General features: G+C 44.9%; 1 protein-coding gene across 1 annotated transcript; it reads right to left on the bottom strand.

The window, feature by feature from the left end:
• Nucleotides 1-4,987: 4,987 nt before the first annotated feature.
• LOC140065499 (phospholipase A2 inhibitor and Ly6/PLAUR domain-containing protein-like) lies at nt 4,988-20,944 on the bottom strand. The gene is made up of 5 exons (XM_072113096.1): nt 20,869-20,944; nt 8,150-8,266; nt 7,549-7,695; nt 7,078-7,218; nt 4,988-5,908 (listed from the first exon to the last, which is right to left on the bottom strand). The coding sequence occupies exons 1-5, from the start codon at nt 20,918-20,920 to the stop codon at nt 5,712-5,714; spliced, it is 654 nt and encodes a 217-aa protein (XP_071969197.1). The 5' UTR covers nt 20,921-20,944; the 3' UTR covers nt 4,988-5,711.

Raw genomic sequence — 20,944 nt, 5'->3', positions numbered from 1 at the left:
CACGTGTGGCACTGTACCGCTCTAAATACATAGAACATGTCCTATCTTTCCCCGTGTGCACGGCCATACACTGTGCAACTCTATGGAGAGTGCAGAGGTCACCCCTCCCCTTCTCCAGCACTCCGGATGTATGCCAGCCCTGTTGTATCCGGGGCAGGCATACGTTCACGTGAATTCGGCCTAAGTTAGGGGTTGTCTGATGTTGCCTGGTGATAGCAAGCTACGCCCTATCCACATGATTGGGCCTTATTTGCTGGTCACTGATGGTCTCAGTGATCCATTGGGCTCCCATCTCTGAGACCGCCACTGATCAGCATGTTAGACCCTATCCTGTGGCCTAACTTACTTTTACCGGACAACCCCTTTAAGTTCTAGGAGAAGGCTTGTCCTGATCAGTTTTGCGCTTCCACAGAAACGCATGCGATCAGTAGTGATCACCCATATAAACAATGCAAACATACCGGGTGCTTCTTACCGATACCATGCGTCTCAGTGGTGGGTCACATATTTTTATTATACACATTACTTTTTTCTATTTTTATTACAGGTTTCGGGAACATTTAGATTCTTTTTCAAGAAGAAGATTTTATAACATCTAATAAAATGGTCAATGAGGGAATTATTATTTCAATTTTTTCATTTGTGTGAGTTCTATTTATTTTTACCACATTGAAGACTTAGTAATCTTATAGACAGCGACCATTACTTAGGCTGGGGTTAGTGCTAGCACCAAGCCCCAAATAATTACCCCGGAACCTACCGCCACCAGGGTTGTCAGGAGGAGCCGGGGATCCGCAGGAACAGACCTTCTACACTCATGGTCCGGCCCTGGGGTGGCACCAGGCTAGTATTACAATGCTGGGAGGGGCCAATAACAGCGGCTCATGCTGCCCTGCTGCTGCCAGGCTGCTGCTGCCGGTTGTATCTGGCTGGGGAAGGAAAACTAGGGGAATCCCACACATTTTTTTTTGTTCAAATTATTTTTAAAAAAATGATGTCGCTGCCCCCATATTATTTCTTCTCCATCCAGATACAACCAGCAGCAGCCTGGCAGCACCAGGGCAGCATGAGTCGCTGTTATTGGCCCTTCCAGATCCCCAGACCCCTGATTGACCATTTTATTAGATGTTATAAAATCCTCTTCTTGAAAAATAATCCTAAAGGTCCCGAAACCTGTGAAAAAATAGAAAACATTAAAGTGTATAATAAAAATAAAAGTTATACTGCTACGTATTTGTCCTTCAATACTTACACTGCTACCCCCCCCCCCCCCCAGGATGGAAACTTATAATGGAGTCTCTACTCTCTAGGCTGCTTTTCTATTTACATGCGCCACCTATAGGCCAAATCATGTAAATGAATCCTTTTTACTATAAGGGACATCTCCCCGATTTACTGATAGTAGGTAGACTGTCCAAACTTACATGTTTGTTGTTTAGCAAAGTTACTTGTTAATTTAATTGTGGATGACAAATTAGGTTTTTTTTATACCTATTATGTGGGGGGGGGGGGGGGGGGCATTTCAATTTTCACCTCAGGCGGCAAAAAGGCAGGGTTGTCCTTTCACAATCCCTTACTGATTGTAAAGCACCATGGAATTAATGGTGGTCTATAAATAAATAATAAAAATAAAATACACTCTGCTCTACACACTGGTTAAACTACATTTACATATTAGCTAACATCAACATCCATCATGATAAACCAGGGACATTAACTTAAATATCCTGGCACCATGACTGTGATAATCTTCTTATATGTGTTTCAAAAATCAACTATTGCAATTATGCTAATTAGCCAGAATAGCTCTGGGTCATTACCCGAGCCCTACAGGCTTTACAGGCTTTTACACTGTGCAAGAGTTGATCTTAGAAGGAAGGCGGAAGGAGGCAATGGATAACAAATATAAGAAGATTCCCATAGTCCCGGTGCCTGGATCTATGAGTAATGTCCCTGGTTTATTGTAATGGATTTTTGATGGTAGATTTCCTTTAAAGACTGACAAGATGTGTAAGAAAGAACATTTGCGAGTAGATAAAAAACATTTTCTGAGTTGGATTTTCAGGATTTTTTGAAATATTGCCCAAGAGCTACTAATGTCCTCAAATCTAAGGGTAAGATAAAACTCAACAAAGTAAAAATTGCAAGTTGGGCCAAGAAGCTACAGCACAAAGTGGTAAAGTGTCTGAAAAGATCTGTCACCATCCAGTATTTAGCCATGCTAGGTGGCTCAATCTTGGACCGTTGACTCCTAGGAAGCCCACCATGTAAAAGTCCCACCATTTGCCTGTCCAACCAATTCTTTATCAATTCTCTTCTGGAGGAGAACATACCCCATGATTATTTCTATGTCAAGGACTCGGAATTCCATAAATATACTGCTGTGAGAACTCCACCAAGATACCCCCCACAAGCCCATGATACATATATAGCCAGGACATCTGTAACCAAGAGCTTCGTGACGGGGACATCTCATCACCCCCCAGTCCTGTGCTAACTCCACTCCTCTTCCCCTTCTAAGATTTAATTTTAGAACCCACAACTAGACACTCCACACCTTCCAAACTCTAGTGACATGGACCTCCTACCACTACATTTTCTTGGTTCTCCAGCCCCCTTTGTCTCGCTATAGTGGAAGCTCCTATTACTTAATTGTTATAGTAATTGTTTAAAATCCTAAACCAAGGCGACCTTCATATAAGATAATAACAAAGCCACTTATTCCTCCAAGAGCCTCCGGGGAACAGAGCGACCCATGAGGAGCCTTCACCTTCACCTTTATCTACAAATCACTCAGAGACTTGTGATGGGAAATATCCTCTTCTATGTGACCAGGGTGTAACGATCGAAGACACGCAGCACAAACCGGTTACCCTGAGAAAGTGTCAAGTTGCCTTGAAGGAATTGAACAGAAAAAATTTTTACTTAACATTCTGCCTGGAAACAGAGTCAGCAGAGCTGTCAAAGTGGAATTTGATCCAAACTTTTTGAAATATTTGCAGTTGTCCTGGTACATAGTTAACAAAGTTTTTCCTAAATTGACATATAAGTGTGTTTGTAAGTTACAGTGCAGAGCCACAACAACAGTACATCACATGACATGACCAGCCAATCAGCAGCTAGCCAGCCCCTACAAATGTCTGATCGCACATGATCTCCACCATTGCTTTAATAACAATGTGTATGGAAGGGTCGGTCAACTCTGTGAGTTAAAGGAGAGTTCAGGGCTAGGAGCCTGGGATGAGGTTGCACTGCCCGCAACACAGAGCGGAAGAGCCAGAAAGATGAAAAGGGCGCGAACGGTGGCGTGGAAGCGTGACAGGAGTCGAGGTGAGTAACGGCTTTATTATTTTTTTAGAAATGGGCATATTACAAAATAAGGGAGGCTACATATTATAAAAGGTGGGCTGTGTATAATAATAGGGGCTATGTATAATATAAGAAGGGCTGTGTATAATAAGGGGGCTGGGGATAATAATAGCGGCTGTATATAGTATAATGGGGGGCAGTATATAATAAAATCAATTTTCTGCATCCATTTATACTACCTGGATGTGAGTCTGACGAGGCACAACGGTAGATCCAACACCGGTGCCTCCTCTCGCATTGTGGGAAATGGACCTGGAATATGTACGGTACTAGCACAGTTAACCCGGGATGTTGTACCCTGTTAGTTTTTTTTTAAAGGGAACCTGTCACCCGGGACCTCATTTTCACTAAAGACAGGCTGCAGAAGCCCATGACACCTGCAGTGCAAAAATGCCTCTTTGCCTTTTCAAAGCATTTGGATTACAATATAACTGTGTGTTATACCTTATCTAGGGTAGTCACAGGGGTTGGGCTTTGGTTTGGATGCATTTCAAAAAACAACACGTGACTTGTTTGTGCTGCAGACTCCTCGGCTCTCAGCCTCCACCTTTGTGCTCCAGCAAACCAAGGAAGTAGCAGAACTCCGTCTTCAAATCAAAGGTGTTTATTCACCAGGTGGATATACAGCAACGTTTCAGCCAACTTGATGTAGCCATTCTCAAGCAGTGACAAGAGTGTAACATTGATGTGACATCAATGATGACGTTTAACAATATAATATACATGAAATATGTGCATGTTAAGGACATAATATATTGACATAGTAGAGTATACTCAATAAATAACAACACTGTGCATTATTAGTGACATATAACAAGATAACAAACACCACTGCGGCACTCCGACTCCCATATCCTAAGGAAATGATCTGCGCATGTCCAAGCATTGCTTGGTAACCTCACAAACAATGCGTGGAAAAATAAACTACAGGGCACACTGTAGTCCTCCACATATAGCACTCAGATTGAACCCACCAAGAATTGTCCATGTTTGTACCGTCCAACGAGGAATTGCTCCCGAATCCTGGCAGTTGCATCCGGAGCAATTCCTCGTTCCACGGTACAAACAAGGCCGCTTCTTGCGGGAGATTTAAACCCGCCATGTAACACTCTTGTCACTGCTTGAGAATTGTTACATCGAGTTAGCTGAAACGTTGCTGTATATCCACCTGGTGAATAAACACCTTTGATTTGAAGATGGAGTGCTGCTACTTCCTTAGTTTGCTGTTGAACGTTGCGGTCTAGAATCAGACACGCTATAGCCTGCACACATCGGGTTGAACCCCTTTCACACTGTGCCACCCACCAATATCACTTTTGTGCTCCTGTACAGCTCCTTCCTCTCCCACTGATGTCAGCTCACCAGGCAGTGGCCTCTGTGAAAAAGCAGAAGGGAGGAGCTGTACAGGAGCACAAAGGTGGGGGATAAGATCTGAGGAGTGAGTAACACAGACAAGTCACATGTTGTTTTTTGAAATGCATCCAAACCAAAGCCCAACCCCAGGATTTTGTCAGGGTGCAAGGTAAGTTATAACACAATTAATGCAAATGCTTAGAAAAGTCAGAGAGGCAGATGTGCACTGCAGGTGTGAGGGGCTTCTGTAACCTGTCTATAGTGAAAATGAGGTCCCTGGTGACAGGTTCCCTTTAAGAAACCATGTCCTGGAATTGGATGTTGGCGTTAAAGTTTCATAGTTAGAACAGTTGATAAAAGTAAAAAAGAATTGAAGGCATTTTTTGCTGAGACGACAGAGAATTCTGGACAAATCCGGCCTATCATGAGCAGGACACCACACCCCAATCCTTGAATTAGTAACTGCGAGAAGAAGTGTTTCTTCTAGTTGGTTCCGGAACAAGCATATGTGATTTATTTATTTTTTTCCGATAAGATTGCGTCTCTTTTGATCATTCCTGTAAATGAGGCCATTCACTGCACAGTCCACAATACGGGTCTCAGTGCACACACTCGCCTCCATCGGTCTGGACACTACTCAAAAAGTTGCTTTCATCATGAAGACAAATAATCTGCATTGGATCATTTATTTTGTGTTACCTTCATTTTCTAAAAAAAAAAATTGATAGCAAAGTTTCTTATTTTCCGAGACAGAACTGAATTATTTGGTGTGAAAAAGGGGTGGGGCTTGTAAAACTCCTCCTCAAATGTGCAGTCATGTTCAGGTTAGTTCTAGGACGGGATCCAAGGGAAGTCCACAATTTCAACAAACTTTGAGATGTTTGGGGTAGGATGAGAGGATTTTCACAAAAACATGGATTTACGGTACTCAAGTTCATAGCCAAATCTGAGTTACAGTGGGGGAGGAGGTGGAGGACACATACATCTATTTAAAGCAGAAATTTAATCAGGAGCAGCACCATGAAAGTAGACAAGTAGAAGACTCCCTGGAGCCCAACGGAGCCGCTGCTGCAGTAGGTTTGCACGACCACCTTTAGGTTCCCATAGGAGGTCTGCTGCGTGCCCAGAAAATTACACACGCTAGGAGTAGTGCAGCCACGTATGGCATTTGTCATTGAAACATCCCCTAAAGAAAAAAAGGCAGATTTTATAAAAAAAGACTTTATCCAAACATTATTCTGATACGTACACAATCTCTGTTAAGTAGTAATGTCTTTCATCAAAAACATAGTTCTCATTTTATTGTATAATCACGGAAATACATAATAAATATCTCTTTACCAGCAGCCACCACTAGGGGGAGCTCAATTTATATCGTGATGTATGCTGTCCAGTTCCCATTGAATTTGTTACCCCAAACATTACAGATTGAGTTATCACGTTCGGTTAAGATTGTCACGGGTACACCCGCGATCCTCGGTATGGATACGCGGCTGCACCCGTGTCCTGATGCCCTGCCTCCCTTCCTCCGGTCTGGTACTTACATCTCCGGGCTCCAGGCTATAGTCTTTGGCCAAGCCGCACGCCTGTCTCGTCTGGCCGCGCGCTCCTGATGCTAGGGCGTGTGCGCACCTTCTCTTCAAGATTTAAAGGGCCAGCGCCCTTCTTTTTGGCAGTGGCATGCTGGCTCTGCTATATAGCCTGGTGACTCCCAGCATCCCCTGCCGGATCTTCAGGTCATTCTGCTGAAGAGAAAGCCTCCTGAGCGTTTCCAGACGTCTCTGAGTTTCCTGAGCGTTTCCAGATGCCTCTGTGTTCCCGTGTTCCTGTGGTGTTCCCGTGTGGCAGTCCTGTAATCCTGTGGCGGTCCTGTAATCCTGTGGCAGTCCTGTTATCCTGTGGCGGTCCTGTTATCTTGTGGCGGTCCGGTTATCCTGTGGCGGTCCTGTATCCCAGTGGTCTTCTGAGGTCCTTCCAGCCATCCTTCCGAGGTCCTGCCATCCCGAGGTCCTGCCCTCCCGAGGTCCTGCCCTCCTGTGGTCCTGCCCTCCTGTGGTCCTGCCTTCCCGTGGTCCTACCTTCCCGTGGTCCTGCCTGCCCTGTGTCGCACCTGGTGGCTCCCCGCCGCAGCAAGACCATCCCGCTTTGCGGCAGGCTCTGGCAAAGACCAGGAGTCCACTTAGACTCCACTCCCGGGTTGCGGCTAGTATCGTTATCCCCCGCGATGGTCCAGGGAGTCCAGACTTTAGTCCCAGAGACTCTTCCTGCACCTCAGTTCGTGACAAACATGTAGCGCTACGTGTGTACATAGAAAGACAATGGGATAAAATATTACTGTAGGGGTTGGTGTATTACCTGATAAGGTTGTTGACAGACGCCCACACATGGTCTCATTACCATTACATTGTAAGGTATCACCAGTGTGGCAATAGTCACTGGTTTCTGTGGAGCAGGTCCGGCATGTCAGTCCATTCCCCTGAGTACTCCTGGCCGGCACTGTATATGAGATACATGGAGATTAATAGTAATAATAATTCTTTATATAGTGCCTACAGATTACACACCGCTTTGCCAAATCGGTCCCTTTCCCCAATGGGGCTTACAATCTAATTTACAAGTAGGACCCCCACACAAACACAAAGAAAACATACAAACTATTTGCAGATGTTGACCCTGGGAATTGAACCCGGGTTCCCAGCACTGCAAAGCTGTAATGCTAACCACTGAGCCACCTATTACATGACTTCTCTGTGTCAGCAAAATATAAGACTGAGCTGTAGTTTTGGACCACTAGGTGACGCTTCGGGCTGCTGCGTTGGAACTTACACGTTGGGCTTGTTGCATTGCAGACGTCACTATCACAGCATGAAGTGGAGATCCTGACGTATCCACCTTGAAATGTCAGACTCCCGGTGATATTACACTGGTTTGTAGGGGCACAGCCTCGAGTTAAAGTTGATTGGTTTGTCGAACCTTTAAAATGAAATATAATAGCACTGAACAATAAACATTATGTAAAGGAGATAAATAGGATATTACGAATAGTGGAGGTTCAACACCAAGCAAACCCATGATCAGCTGCCTCCAGAATCAGCCAAAAAGTCTGAACGTGAAGACAAGCTCCACTCTCTGTTTAGTGGCCAAATTGGGTAACTGCACCTCAGTCTCCATAAATGAATCTGACCTTAGCATAAGTAACAAAACTCAACCACTACACAAAAAATTGGGCTCTTCTTGAAGGTCCACTCTCCGTGGTGATTTGGGAAGCGGCTGATGGGTGGGGTCTCTTGTGCGTGATCCTCAATGATAGGTCTATGATCAGCTGAAGTCTCTTTCTTCACATTATCTGTTTCTGACTAGAGACCTGCATCTCTTGATACATCAAGATCTCTATAGTCCTCGGCCTTACCTACTATATTTGACTTACCTACAGTGGTCACACTGAGCGCGGTCGCACAGGAGCTCCCGGATGAGCAGGTTTCGTTGCTTCCTGTGCACTGAGCGCCATCAAAGTTTATGCACTTAATGCACGTAAGAGAGAAACCTGGAGGACACGGAACAATGGGTTAATACATAGAGAAGCCACTATGAGAAGTAGTTCTGTAGATGCAGGGGGTCACAAAATAACCTTGAATGGGTTGTCCATGATTTTTTACTGATGACCTAGCCACATGATAGTCCTTCATTATCTAATGGGTCCCACTTTGGCCAATCTGTGGCCTCATTGAACGATGACACATTATTTCCTCTGAGGCACAGATTAAGACTGCCACGAGTGGATGGTTATATGGATATCATAGCCCCTACAAGTCTGGAATCACTTCATACATCTGGTACTGGAATCTGCTTCCTTGGGAATGCACGATGAGTCCCTTCTGCTGCTTTCAATTTGCAGTTTCGGCCCCTTTGGGGGACCTTGAAAATCCCCGAAATGGCTCTCGTGTACGTGTGTATTGAGGGCAGGAATATCTGTATGAGGATTTCATTGATGAAGTTGATTCTGAGTATAAGATTTGGTGGGTGGTTTGGGTGGTCATGGTCCTCCTAGAAGGCTTGAGCCCTGGGCTACCGGCCAAACTGCCCCAACCACTACTGCCTAACATTCATGGAGAGCGAGGATTGGCTCAAATGGGTTTCATGACCCCCAGTAATCCAGGTTGGTCAAAGGTGCCCTAACACAGTCCCAACGGATTTTGCAGAATTTTTGGAAACCCATTAAGGCACTTTCCATACTGTTTATATATAAATATGGCATATTTTGCACTATACTATGTAATTTTAAAAATTATATATTCGTACTGAATAAAACATTCATAAAAATGCTGTATAATGACTATGCTACAAAGATATTACACCACAAATAACATACAATAGATACTTAATCATTAAAACCCCAAATCATGAATTGATTGATCGCGAATGAAGCGAATCAAAAACTTCTGCCGACAGCAGAGTAAACTCCACCCCCACCCGCATATCATTCACCACTCACTGCTATGACGAGACCCAGTAGTCATAAACTGGTTTCTGTTAGAAATTCCCCTGACGATATTTAAAACATATTTTGAGTGGTAAAAAGGCAGAAAAAAATTCAAGAAATTACCATTTTACCACTTAATCATTTGCCCATTTTTTGTCCTGTGTTTTTGGTCAAAAATTCCCAAATCCAGTATCATAGCTTATACGATTGAAAAAAGACACCTGTCCATCAAGTTCAACCAAGGAAGGGAAGGGATTGGGTGAGGAAGGGATTTAGGGGAAACAATTCTATATAACATAACCATCAATGTTATTTAGGTGTAAAAAGGCATCTAGACCCTTCTTGAAGCTCTCTGCTGTCCCTGCTGTGACCAGCGCCTGAGGCAGGCTATTCCACAGATTGACAGTTCTCATAGTAAAGAAGCCCTGTCGCCTCCGGTGATTAAACCTTGTTTTCTCCAGACGGAGACAGTGCCCCCTAGTCATTTGATTTGATTTAATCTGAAACAACTTACCACCATATTTAACAAGAAAAACACAGATTCTCTATTTTCTTCTGAGCTTTTGTATTTGTGGCTGTGTCTGTGTGCTCCTTTATTTTTGGGGTCAGTCCCAACACAAAGACCTCAAATTTATATAGTTTTAAAAAAATTAATTCTTCCGAGAAATATTTTGAGAAACGTTTCACCATATTTTGCCACCAAGAACGTTTTTTATGCTTCCGTGTATAAAGGTGTTTGGGGTCATTTTCTGCAAGACGAGGTGATGTTTTCATGGCTACCACATGGCGACTGTACAGCCTACTGATCATCTTTATTCAAGTTTTAATATGTTCAGAAGTCCCCTACTTACACCAAACTTACAGACGACCCCTAGTTACAGACGACCCCTCTGCCCACTGTGACCTCTGGTGACCTCTCTTGATGTTACTATAGTCCCAGGCTGCAATGATCAGCTGTAACATGTCTGTAATGAAGCTTTATTGATAATCCTCGGTCCCATTACAGCAAAAATTTGGAAACTACAATTGTCACCGGGGCAAAAAAAAAAATTGTCTGGAGCTACAATTATAAAATATACAGTTTCAACTTACATACAAATTCAACTTAAGAACAAACCTATGGAACCCTATCTTGTACGTAACCTGGGGACTGCCTGCAGTCAAAAAAACCTGAGGATTCAGGCAATTATGGCTTTTCCCCCCCTTTCCTGCAGCCAACACAGGGAATAACAATGTGTATATTTTGATAGGTATTCCGGACATCCTAAAAGGATACATAATATGTTTATGATTATGTTTATTTCTTATTCCACGCAGCTCATGTGCAGGAGCGGAGCTCACGCCCGTTCACGCCCACTTGCTTGTAAGCTGGCGTAAAGGTGGACACAATTGCAATTGCTTGTGGATCGCTAGCATTTGCTATTATTTTCAAGGCTTCTATGGCTGTTTTCTAGCATTTAAGCTCTGATAAAATCCCCCCTATGAGTGTATTTGATATGTATGTACTGTATGTGCATGTGCATTATGTGTATATACTGTATGCGCACGTACATTATGTGTATATACTGAATTTGCATGTACATTATGTGTATATACTGTATGCGCACGTACATTATGTGTATATACTGTATGTGCATGTGCATTATGTGTATATACTGTATGTGCATGTGCATTATGTGTATATACTATATGTGCATGTGCATTATGTGTATATACTGAATGTGCATGTACATTATGTGTATATACTGAGTGTGCATGTGCATTGTGTGTATATACTGAGTGTGCATGTACATTATGTGTATATACTGAATGTGCATGTGCATTATGTGTATATACTGAATGTGCATGTGCATTATGTGTATATACTATATGTGCATGTACATTATGTGTATATACTGTATGCACACGTACATTATGTGTATATACTGTATGCGCACGTACATTATGTGTAAATACTGAATGTGCATGTGCATTATGTGTATATACTGTATGCGCACGTACATTATGTGTATTTACTGTATGCGCATGTACATTATGTGTATTTACTGTATGTGCATGTGCATTATGTGTATATACTGAATGTGCACGTACATTATGTGTATATACTGTATGCGCAAGTACATTATGTGTATATACTGAATGTGCATGTGCATTATGTGTAAATACTGAATGTGCATGTGCATTATGTGTATATACTGTATGCGCACGTACATTATGTGTATATACTGAATGTGCATGTGCATTATGTGTATATACTGTATGTGCACGTACATTATGTGTATATACTGAATGTGCATGTGCATTATGTGTATATACTGAATGTGCATGTGCATTATGTGTATATACTGTATGCGCAGGTACATTATGTGTATATACTGAATGTGCACATACATTATGTGTATATACTGAATGTGCACGTACATTATGTGTATATACTGTATGTGCACGTACATTATGTGTATATACTGAATGTGCATGTGCATTATGTGTATATACTGAATGTGCATGTGCATTATGTGTATATACTGTATGCGCAGGTACATTATGTGTATATACTGAATGTGCACATACATTATGTGTATATACTGAATGTGCACGTACATTATGTGTATATACTGTATGCGCACGTACATTATTTGTATATACTGAATGTGCATGTACATTATGTGTATATTCTGAATGTGCATGTGCATTATGTGTATATACTGAATGTGCACGTACATTATGTGTATATAGTGAATGTGCGCGTACATTATGTGTATATACTGAATGTGCACGTACATTATGTGTATATACTGAATGTGAACGTACATTATGTGTATATACTGTATGCGCACGTACATTATGTGTATATACTGAATGCGCACGTACATTATGTGTATATACTGAATGCGCACGTACATTATGTGTATATACTGTATGTGCATGTACATTATGTGTATATACTGTATGTGGGTGTATTTGAAGTGTGTATACTGTATTTGTGTGTGTATATGATGCCTATACTGTATGTGCATGCATATGATGTGTATATACTGTATATATGTGTGTGTGTATGATGTGTATAAATGTGTGTATTTATAGGTATTTATTACTTTTAAAGCATTTTTCCCACAAAACAATATTAGGCCCTATCCACAGGATAGTGGGGGTCTCAGTGCTGATCAGTGGGGGTCTCAGATCGGACCCTTCACCACTCTTCAGACTAATGGAGCATATGGCCGCGCGTGACCATTCCGCTCAGCAATTTCCGTCTGCTCCATAGAGATTGATGGAGCAGAACGGTCATGTGCGGCTCTCTGCTCCGTTATTCTGATGGAGTGACAATTTATGTGACCGTCAGACACCTCATTTTCGCCATCTGCGGTGGTCTCAGCACTGAGACCCCCACTGATCAGCAAGTTACGCCCTATCCCATGATTAGGGCCTAACTTTGCTTTGTGGGAAACCCCCTTTAAGGGGAAGAGGATGTGGACCAGCCTCTCCTACTTAGGCTCCTGCTGGTGTCATTCTATAGATAATAATCTCAGCTTCTTTTCAGGCTTCTGGTTCTGCTTACATTAAAACTGGGGGAAGTTAAAGAAAATGCGGGAACTGGATTTTTACCTGCTGATCACATTCCTACCATAACTTCCCCGTACCTTTGGTTTTGTATCTCACAAAATGATCACAAAAAGCATTTTTCTAGATACAATAAAACCAAAAATAGGGGTTTGTAAAGTGACACTACCCCTGCAGCTTCAAAAAGTGACTCCTTTCAGGCAATAAATGACTCTTCTCCACTGTTTTCCACATGACTTTGAAGCAATTTTGTTAAAGGTAAATGTGTATGAGAAAATTCTAGAAAATAAATTTCATACCCTACCTGAGGAGGCTAGTAAAAGCTGGCGACAGGTTCCCTTTAACTGATACTCCTGCCTTTTTATTTAACTGTCTGTATCTGCAGGTCTGTAGCTCACAGAATCACAATCCTGATGACGTCAGAGCCATTGTTCTAGCTGCTATAGAATCCAATATATAGGCATCTTAAGTGATGTTCCCCCTGCAGCCTCTCAGCCTGACTCATCTTTGCTTGAGATGGGTCAGACGGGGAGGCTGGAGGGGTGGTGTAATTTCAGATATATTGGGCTATAAAATACATAGAACCATGATTTTAGTGTTAAAATAAAGAAGAGAATCTCAACTTTTCAGTGGGTCTTTGAGTGAGAATCCCGCCTGATATACAGGGAGTATGGAATTGGATGATTTACCTTTATCTCTCCACATGTTCTGTAGCTTAGAACAACAAATCTGATGTGATTTGAAATTGTGTTTTCGTAGCTTCTGTATAACCCAGGATAGAGGCATTGAAATAAATGTTCCCCCTATAGCCTCCAAGCTTGACTTATCTCTAACAATGACAGTTTTCTGTGCATTTTCCCATGACTTTGTAGGAGATTTTGTCTAGGTAAATGGGTGAAGTTTCATATATAAAAGGGAATTCTAGAAATGACATTTCAGCCATGAGGGGGCTGGGAGTTCAGAAAAGTAAATTCTGGTGACAGGTTCTCTTTAATGTAACAATGTTATATATAGTAATTATAGATGAGCGAACACACTCGTTCGAGCATTAGCGTACTCGAAACTGCTCGTTGCTCGGACGAGTATTTCGCCAGCTCGAGAAAATGGCAGCTCCCGCCGTTTTGCTTTTTGGCGGCCAGAAACAGAGCCAATCACAAGCCAGGAGACTCTGCACTCCACCCAGCATGACGTGGTACCCTTACACGTCGATAGCAGTGGTTGGCTGGCCAGATCAGGGGACCCTGGGATAGACTAGCCGCTGGCCGCGCTGCTCGGATCATTCTGTGTCTGGATGCCGCTAGGGAGAGAGCTGCTGCTGGTCAGGGAAAGCGTTAGGGTGTTCTATTAGCTTACTGTTAGGCAGGAGTGATTCTACAACAACCCAACAGCCCTTCTTAGGGCTACAATAACGTTTTATTTTACTTTTTTTTTTGGTTTGTTTGTGGCTGGGCTTGCAGCCATTAGTAGTGCAGCTAGTACCATATTGTGAGGAATTTGCAGGGAGACTTGCGACCGTTGTGTTTAGCTCTTAGTGACACACATATCCACCTCAAACACCGAAGTGGGACAATTTATTAGGGGTTTGATTTGAATTAGGCAGAGTCTGCTGATTTATTTTTTTTTACGTTTATTTCTTTTTAGAACTCACAGTAATCTGCCAAAGCAGTGTGCTTTCAGTGTAGGCTAGAAAATAGCCATAGGAGAACCCCAACGGCTTACTTAGGCCTACAATAGAGTTATATTTTCCTTTTTTTTGTTTGCTTGTGGCTGGGCTTGCTGGCATTAGTAGTGCAGCTAGTACCATACTGTGAGGAATTTGCTGGGAGACCTGCGACCGTTGTGTTTAGCTCTTAGTGACACGCATATCCACCTCAAACACCGAAGTGGGACAATTTATTAGGGGTTTGATTTGAATTAGGCAGAGTCTGCTGATTTATTTATTTTTTACGTTTATTTATCTTATAACTCAAAGTCATCTGGCACAGCACAAAATCCAGTTGTGTGCTGTCAGTGTAGGTTAGAAACGAGCCATAGCAATTAGATAGCATCGTTTTGTTTAAAAAAAAAAACACAAAAAACACAAAAAAAAAAATTTGAAGTTTACACTTTCATTTTGAAAATGTTTAACCCGAGGGCTAGGGGTAGAGGACGAGGGCGTGGACGTGGGCGTCCAACTACTGCAGGGGTCAGAGGCCGTGGTCCTGGGCGGGGTGAGACACCACCTGCTGATGAGGGAGCAGGGGAACGCCGCAGAGCTACACTCCCTAGGTTCATCATGTCTCAAGTTACTGGGACTCGTGGTAGAGCACTGTTGAGGCCAGAACAGTGCGAAGAGGTGATGTCGTGGATTGCGGACAATGCTTCTAGCCATTTGTCCACCAGTCTTCCACGCAGTCCACCCATGTCACCGAAATCAGCACTCCTCCAGCTCCTCCACCTCAGCCTCCTTCCCCCCAGTCTGACCCCTCCCAGCAAAATTTGGCATTTGAACTGGCATACTCTGAGGAACTGGCCACTTGTCCGGTTGCTGCTGAGCAATTTTCCGATGCCCAGGTTTTCCACCGGTCGCAGTCTGTGGGTGATGATGACTTTATTGACGTAGTGGAAGAAGTGTGTAAAGAGGTGTCGGACGATGAGGAGACACGGTTGTCAGACAGTGGTGAAGTTGTTGTCAGGGCAGGAAGTCCGAGGGGGGAGCAGACTGAGGGATCGGAGGATGATGAGGTGACAGACCCAAGCAGGGTTGATAGGCCGGGTGAACACAGTGCTTCTGAGACGGAAGCGAGTCCTATAGCAGAACAGGTTGGAAGAGGCAGTGGTGGGGCCAGACGGAGAGGCAGGGCCAGAGCTGGTGCATCAGCGCCAAATGTTGCCCGTAGTCAAGCTCCCGTGGCGAGGGCTAGATTTTCAGAAGTCTGGAGGTTCTTTAAAGAAACACCGGATGACCAACGGACTGTGGTGTGCAACCTTTGCCAAACCAGGATCAGCAGGGGTTCCACCACTACTAGCTTAACTACCACCAGTATGCGCAGGCATATGAATGCTAAACACCCCACTCAATGGCACCAAGCCCGTTCACCTCCGGCCGGGCACACCACTGCTCCTTCCCCTGTGTCATCTGCTGGTCAGCCCCCTGCCCAGGACCACGGCCCAAACACCTCCCGTGCGAAAACCCCATCTTCGCCTCCACGATCCTCCACAGCATCCACCAGCGTTCAGCTCTCCATACCCCAGACGCTGGAGCGCAAAAGGAAGTATAGCGCAACCCACCCACACGCCCAAGCCCTCAACGTCCACATCTTCAAGTTGCTTAGCCTGGAGATGCTGCCCTATAGGTTGGTAGAGACCGAGGCCTTTCGAAACCTCATGGCGGCGGCCGCCCCTCGGTATTCGGTCCCCAGCCGCCACTACTTATTCCGATGTGCAGTCCCAGCCCTGCGCAAGAACGTGTCAGAGAACATCATCCGTGCCCTGACCAACGCCGTTTCTGACAAAGTCCACCTGACCACGGACACGTGGACGAGTGCTGCCGGGCAGGTCCACTATATATCGCTGACGGCACATTGGGTTAACTTGGTGGAGGCTGGGACCGAGTCTGACCCTGGGGCTGGTCATATACTGCCGACGCCGAGGATTGCGGGGCCTAGCTCGGTCCAGGTCTCAAAGGCCTACTATGCCTCCTCCCACCCCTCCTCCACCTCCTCCTCCGAATTACCATCCGTGGGCATGGCGCCATCAGTCGGTAGCTCTAGGCACAGCAGTAGTGCCGTCGCTGAGCGACAGCAGGCGGTGCTCAAACTGCTGAGCCTAGGCGATAAAAGGCACACCACCCAAGAGCTATTACAGGGCATCACAGCACAGACTGATCTGTGGCTGGCACCGCTGAACCTGAAGCCAGGCATGGTTGTGTGTGACAACGGCCGTAACCTGGTGGCGGCTCTGCAACTCGGCAGACTGACACATGTGCCATGCCTGGCCCATGTGTTAAATATCATAGTTCAGCGTTTCCTCAAGACATACCCCAATCTGTCTGATTTGCTCACGAAGATGCGCCGCATCTGTGCGCATTTCAGGAAGTCCAGCACAGATGCTGCCACTCTCAGGGCAGCGCAGCGCCGCCTCCAACTGCCCGCTCACCGACTGTTGTGCGACGTGCCCACGAGGTGGAATTCAACATTAACCATGTTATCCAGAGTTTACCAGCAGCACAGAGCGATTGTAGACTGCCAGATGTCAACTTCCACCAGAACTGGTAGTCAGGTCAGTCAGCTTCCTCAAGTCTACAATGAGGAGTGGACGTGGATGTCTGATATCTGTCAGGTGCTGAGTAACTTTGAGGAGTCAACACAGATTGTCAGTGGCGATGCCGCCATCATCAGCCTCACCATCCCGCTGCTTGGTCTGTTGAAAAACTCTCTGGTCAGCATGAAGTCGGAAGCTTTGCGCTGGTCACAAGATACGGGGGAAGAAGATTCCCTTGTTGATAGCCAAAGCACCCTTAGGTTTGTTTCACAGCGCATACCGGAGGAGGTGGAGGAGGATGAGGAGGAAGAGGAGGAGAATGTTGGCGAGACAGAAGAGGGGACCATTGTTCAGTCCTTCACTGTTCAGCGTGTATGGGCAGAAGAAGAGTTGGAGGAGTTGGAGGAGGAGGAAATGGAGAGTCAAGCCAGTAAGGGGAGTGAATTCTTGCGCGTTGGTACTCTGGCGCAAATGGCAGATTTCATGCTAGGCTGCCTATCCCATGACCCTTGCGTTCAAAGAATTTATTCCAGCACCGATTACTGGGTATTCAGTCTCCTGGACCCACGGTACAAGCAAAATCTTTCCACTCTCATCCCTGGAGAGGAAAGGAGTGTGAGAATGCATGAATACCAGCAGGCCCTGGTGCACAAGCTGAAACAGTATTTCCCTTCTGACAGCGCTAGCGGCAGAGGGCGTACTTCTGCAGGACAAGTAGCGAGGGAGAGTAGGCGAGCAGGCAGCTTGTCCAGCACTGGCAAGGGTACCCTTTACAAGGCCTTTGCCAGTTTTATGTCACCCCAGCAAGACACTGTCACGTGTCCCCAGTCTCGGCAGAGTAGGGCTGATCTTTACAGAAAGATGGTGAGGGAGTACGTAGCTGACCATACCATCGTCCTAAATGATCACACAGATCCCTACAACTACTGGGTTTCAAAGCTGGACATGTGGCACGAACTGGCGCTGTACGCCTTAGAGGTTCTTGCCTGCCCTGCCGCTAGCGTGTTGTCCGAGCGGGTTTGCAGTGCAGCTGGTGGCATCATCACCGATAAGCGTACACGCCTGTCGACTGACAGCGCTGACAGGCTGTCTACAGGCTGTCAGCTACTGACAGGCTACTACACTTGATCTTATACGAAAGGTTCTTAGAAGTGCTGTTTGGGGAGTAGCCTAGAGACAGGGGCTTGGATTGGCGAAAGCTCGCCTGGCAGCGGAGCGCCAGCTCCATCCCAAGATCCAACTAACATAGTTTTAACTGCAGCACCTTTAATCTACCACTATTTCACTGCCTCCATACATGGTCTCCTTATCAAACGAGCTGTGTCAGGCAGAATTTTCAGGTGTTTCACCAGATACATAGTGGAACTCCGCCCATCTGTCGCCGCTATGCTGGAGACCTGAAGTTGCAATCATAGCAGCGCAATATGGATGCCCCATACTGTCGCTCTTAACCATGAAACCATTTCCGAAAACAATTAAAAATAGAACCACTATGCTATTCCATTATTCCTAGGTGAAATATTCAAATGACCCGGCCTGCTTTGAAAATCATAATTTTTTCAAAGTAAACGTTTCTGGCCCCCAGGCCCATTTTGGGTGGGGAGGAGCCGAGAGACAGGGGCTTGGACAGGCGAAAGCTCGCCTGGCAGTGGACCGCCAGCTCCATCCCAAGATTAGGCAGCCTCAGAGGCATCCATGCATGCTGCCCCTGCTGTTTCCTGTCCATTTCGCCTCCACGATCCTCCACAGCGTCCACCAATGTCTCCATGCGCAACTTTCAACTCTCTATACCCCAGACGCTGGAGCACGAGAGGATATGCAGCACATCATCCCCTTATCAAACGAGCTGTGTCAGGCAGAATTTTCAGGTGTTTCACCAGATACATAGTGGAACTCGGCCCATCTGTCACCATGCTGGAGACCTGAAGTTTCAATCATAGCAGCACAATATGGATGCCCCAGTAGTCACTCTTAATCATGGAAGTCGTCTCCATGGCTGCCTCCCCATGTCGTCCCTTTATCAAACGAGCTGTGTCAGGCTCATTTTTCGGGCGTTTCACCAGATACGTTATGGAACTTGGTCACTATGTCGCCACCATGCTGCGTTATCGACTAAATATACAGTCAACCTTTTGTTCACATAGGAAATCATTTCAGCGCTTCTTGCTCACCTCCTTTGGTGAAGCCTGAGTCCATTTAGGGTAGGTCGCCATGGCACTCTCTAGCCTGCCGCTGCTGCCGCTGCCTCTGCATGCCATCCCCTATAGTGTCAGGGTCAATTATTGGATGTTTCAGATGCTATCTAGCCTCATTCTGACACTCTGTCATGGCCATGCTGTTGCCCATAATTTTGGCATAATGGTGCGATTAAGCAGCCTCAGAGGCATCCATGCATGCTGCCCCTGCTGTTTCCTGTCCATTTCCGGGGTGTTTCCATCCTTATCTGAGGTTCCCAGGTGTTTGGCCAAGCTTCCCTGTGCAGAGCCTTGGTCCCCTTGAAAAATGCTCGAGTCTCCCATTGACTTCAATGGGGTTCGTTATTCGAGACGAGCACTCGAGCATCGGGAAAAGTTCGTCTCGAATAACGAGTACCCGAGCATTTTAGTGCTCTCTCATCTCTAATAGTAATGTTTAACACATAATACTTGGTATACTATCGAATGGCAAAATATGTTATTATTATTACACTGTACTAGTATGTATTATCACAACCATATAAAATAATAATAATAATAATAATTATATAGCGCACGCAGAGCTTCCCAAATCAGTCCCTGTCCCCGTTGGCTCACAATATAATCAGCCTACAAGTATGTGTGTGTGGGAGGAAAACCGGAGGACCCGGAGTAAACCCACGCAAACACAGAGAGAACATACAAACTCTTTGCAGATGTTGACCCTGGGACTTGAACCCAGGTCCCCAGCGCTGCAAGGCTGTAATGCCACCGTGCTGCCCTGATAAAGAATAATTTATCAAGTGTAATAATATAAAATAGTGTAATCAATGTCGGACTGGCCCAAGCTCGACACAAAAAATTGGATGCGAGACAGCAAGCAGAATGCAACCCAATTTGGAGGCGACTGGAGTCCATGTCCCAGGGTATGATGGAAGATGGACCCCCTTGAATAATTTTATCTGCTAAGTCCAGGAACCTCAGTTCTGAGTTTGAAATACTGTAGTATAAAAAAGATGCTTGTTATATAGTAAAATATTAATGATATGCAATAATATCATGTTGCACAATAGTGTAGGCAACACAAAATGTAACATAATGTGACAACATAAAACAGTATAATATAGTGTGAGACACTGAAGGGGTTAACTGTGGATGGGTGGTATGTTTCCCCTAGGTTTTGCTATTATGCAAGGCCTTAGTGCTGAGGTTTGTGTCCATCACCTTGGACACAGGTGGTGGGAACAGCCCAATTAGGCCGCTCAGCAGAGCTGAAGTTGTTGTCTCTCTGTAAGGAGGCTGGAGAGCACACAGCCCTGACCTCTGTGCCTGGAGCAGCCAAGTGATTTTGTATAGTGGTGAGTTAGTGAACACCTGTATAGTTAGCACCCTGACGGGTAGGATTTTGTTTGTTTAATGCCTGAATGTAAAGGCTGTTTTATTTTGCTGCTGCAATAAACGCAGGCGAGACCTGTTTTGGCTGTACCTTGGTGTCACTGTCGTGAACTGCATCACAGCACCCCGCTACCACGGTCTCTACTGGGCCAAATCCCCACAATAGTTATATATATATATATATATATATATATATATATATATATATATTATCATGAAATGATAACTTAATGTAATAAAAGTAATAAGTAGTAGTAATAATAATAATAATAATAATAGTAGTAAAACCTTTACCTGGTGCAGTAAGCGCTGACACGATAAGCAGGTATCCGAGTAGGGCAGCCATGAGGAGTGCACTGCGGTAAGTGGA

The sequence above is a fragment of the Engystomops pustulosus genome, chromosome 6 (assembly GCF_040894005.1).
Source record: "Engystomops pustulosus chromosome 6, aEngPut4.maternal, whole genome shotgun sequence".
Lineage (NCBI taxonomy): Eukaryota > Metazoa > Chordata > Amphibia > Anura > Leptodactylidae > Engystomops > Engystomops pustulosus.
This window is presented reverse-complemented; position numbering and strand designations above follow the sequence as displayed.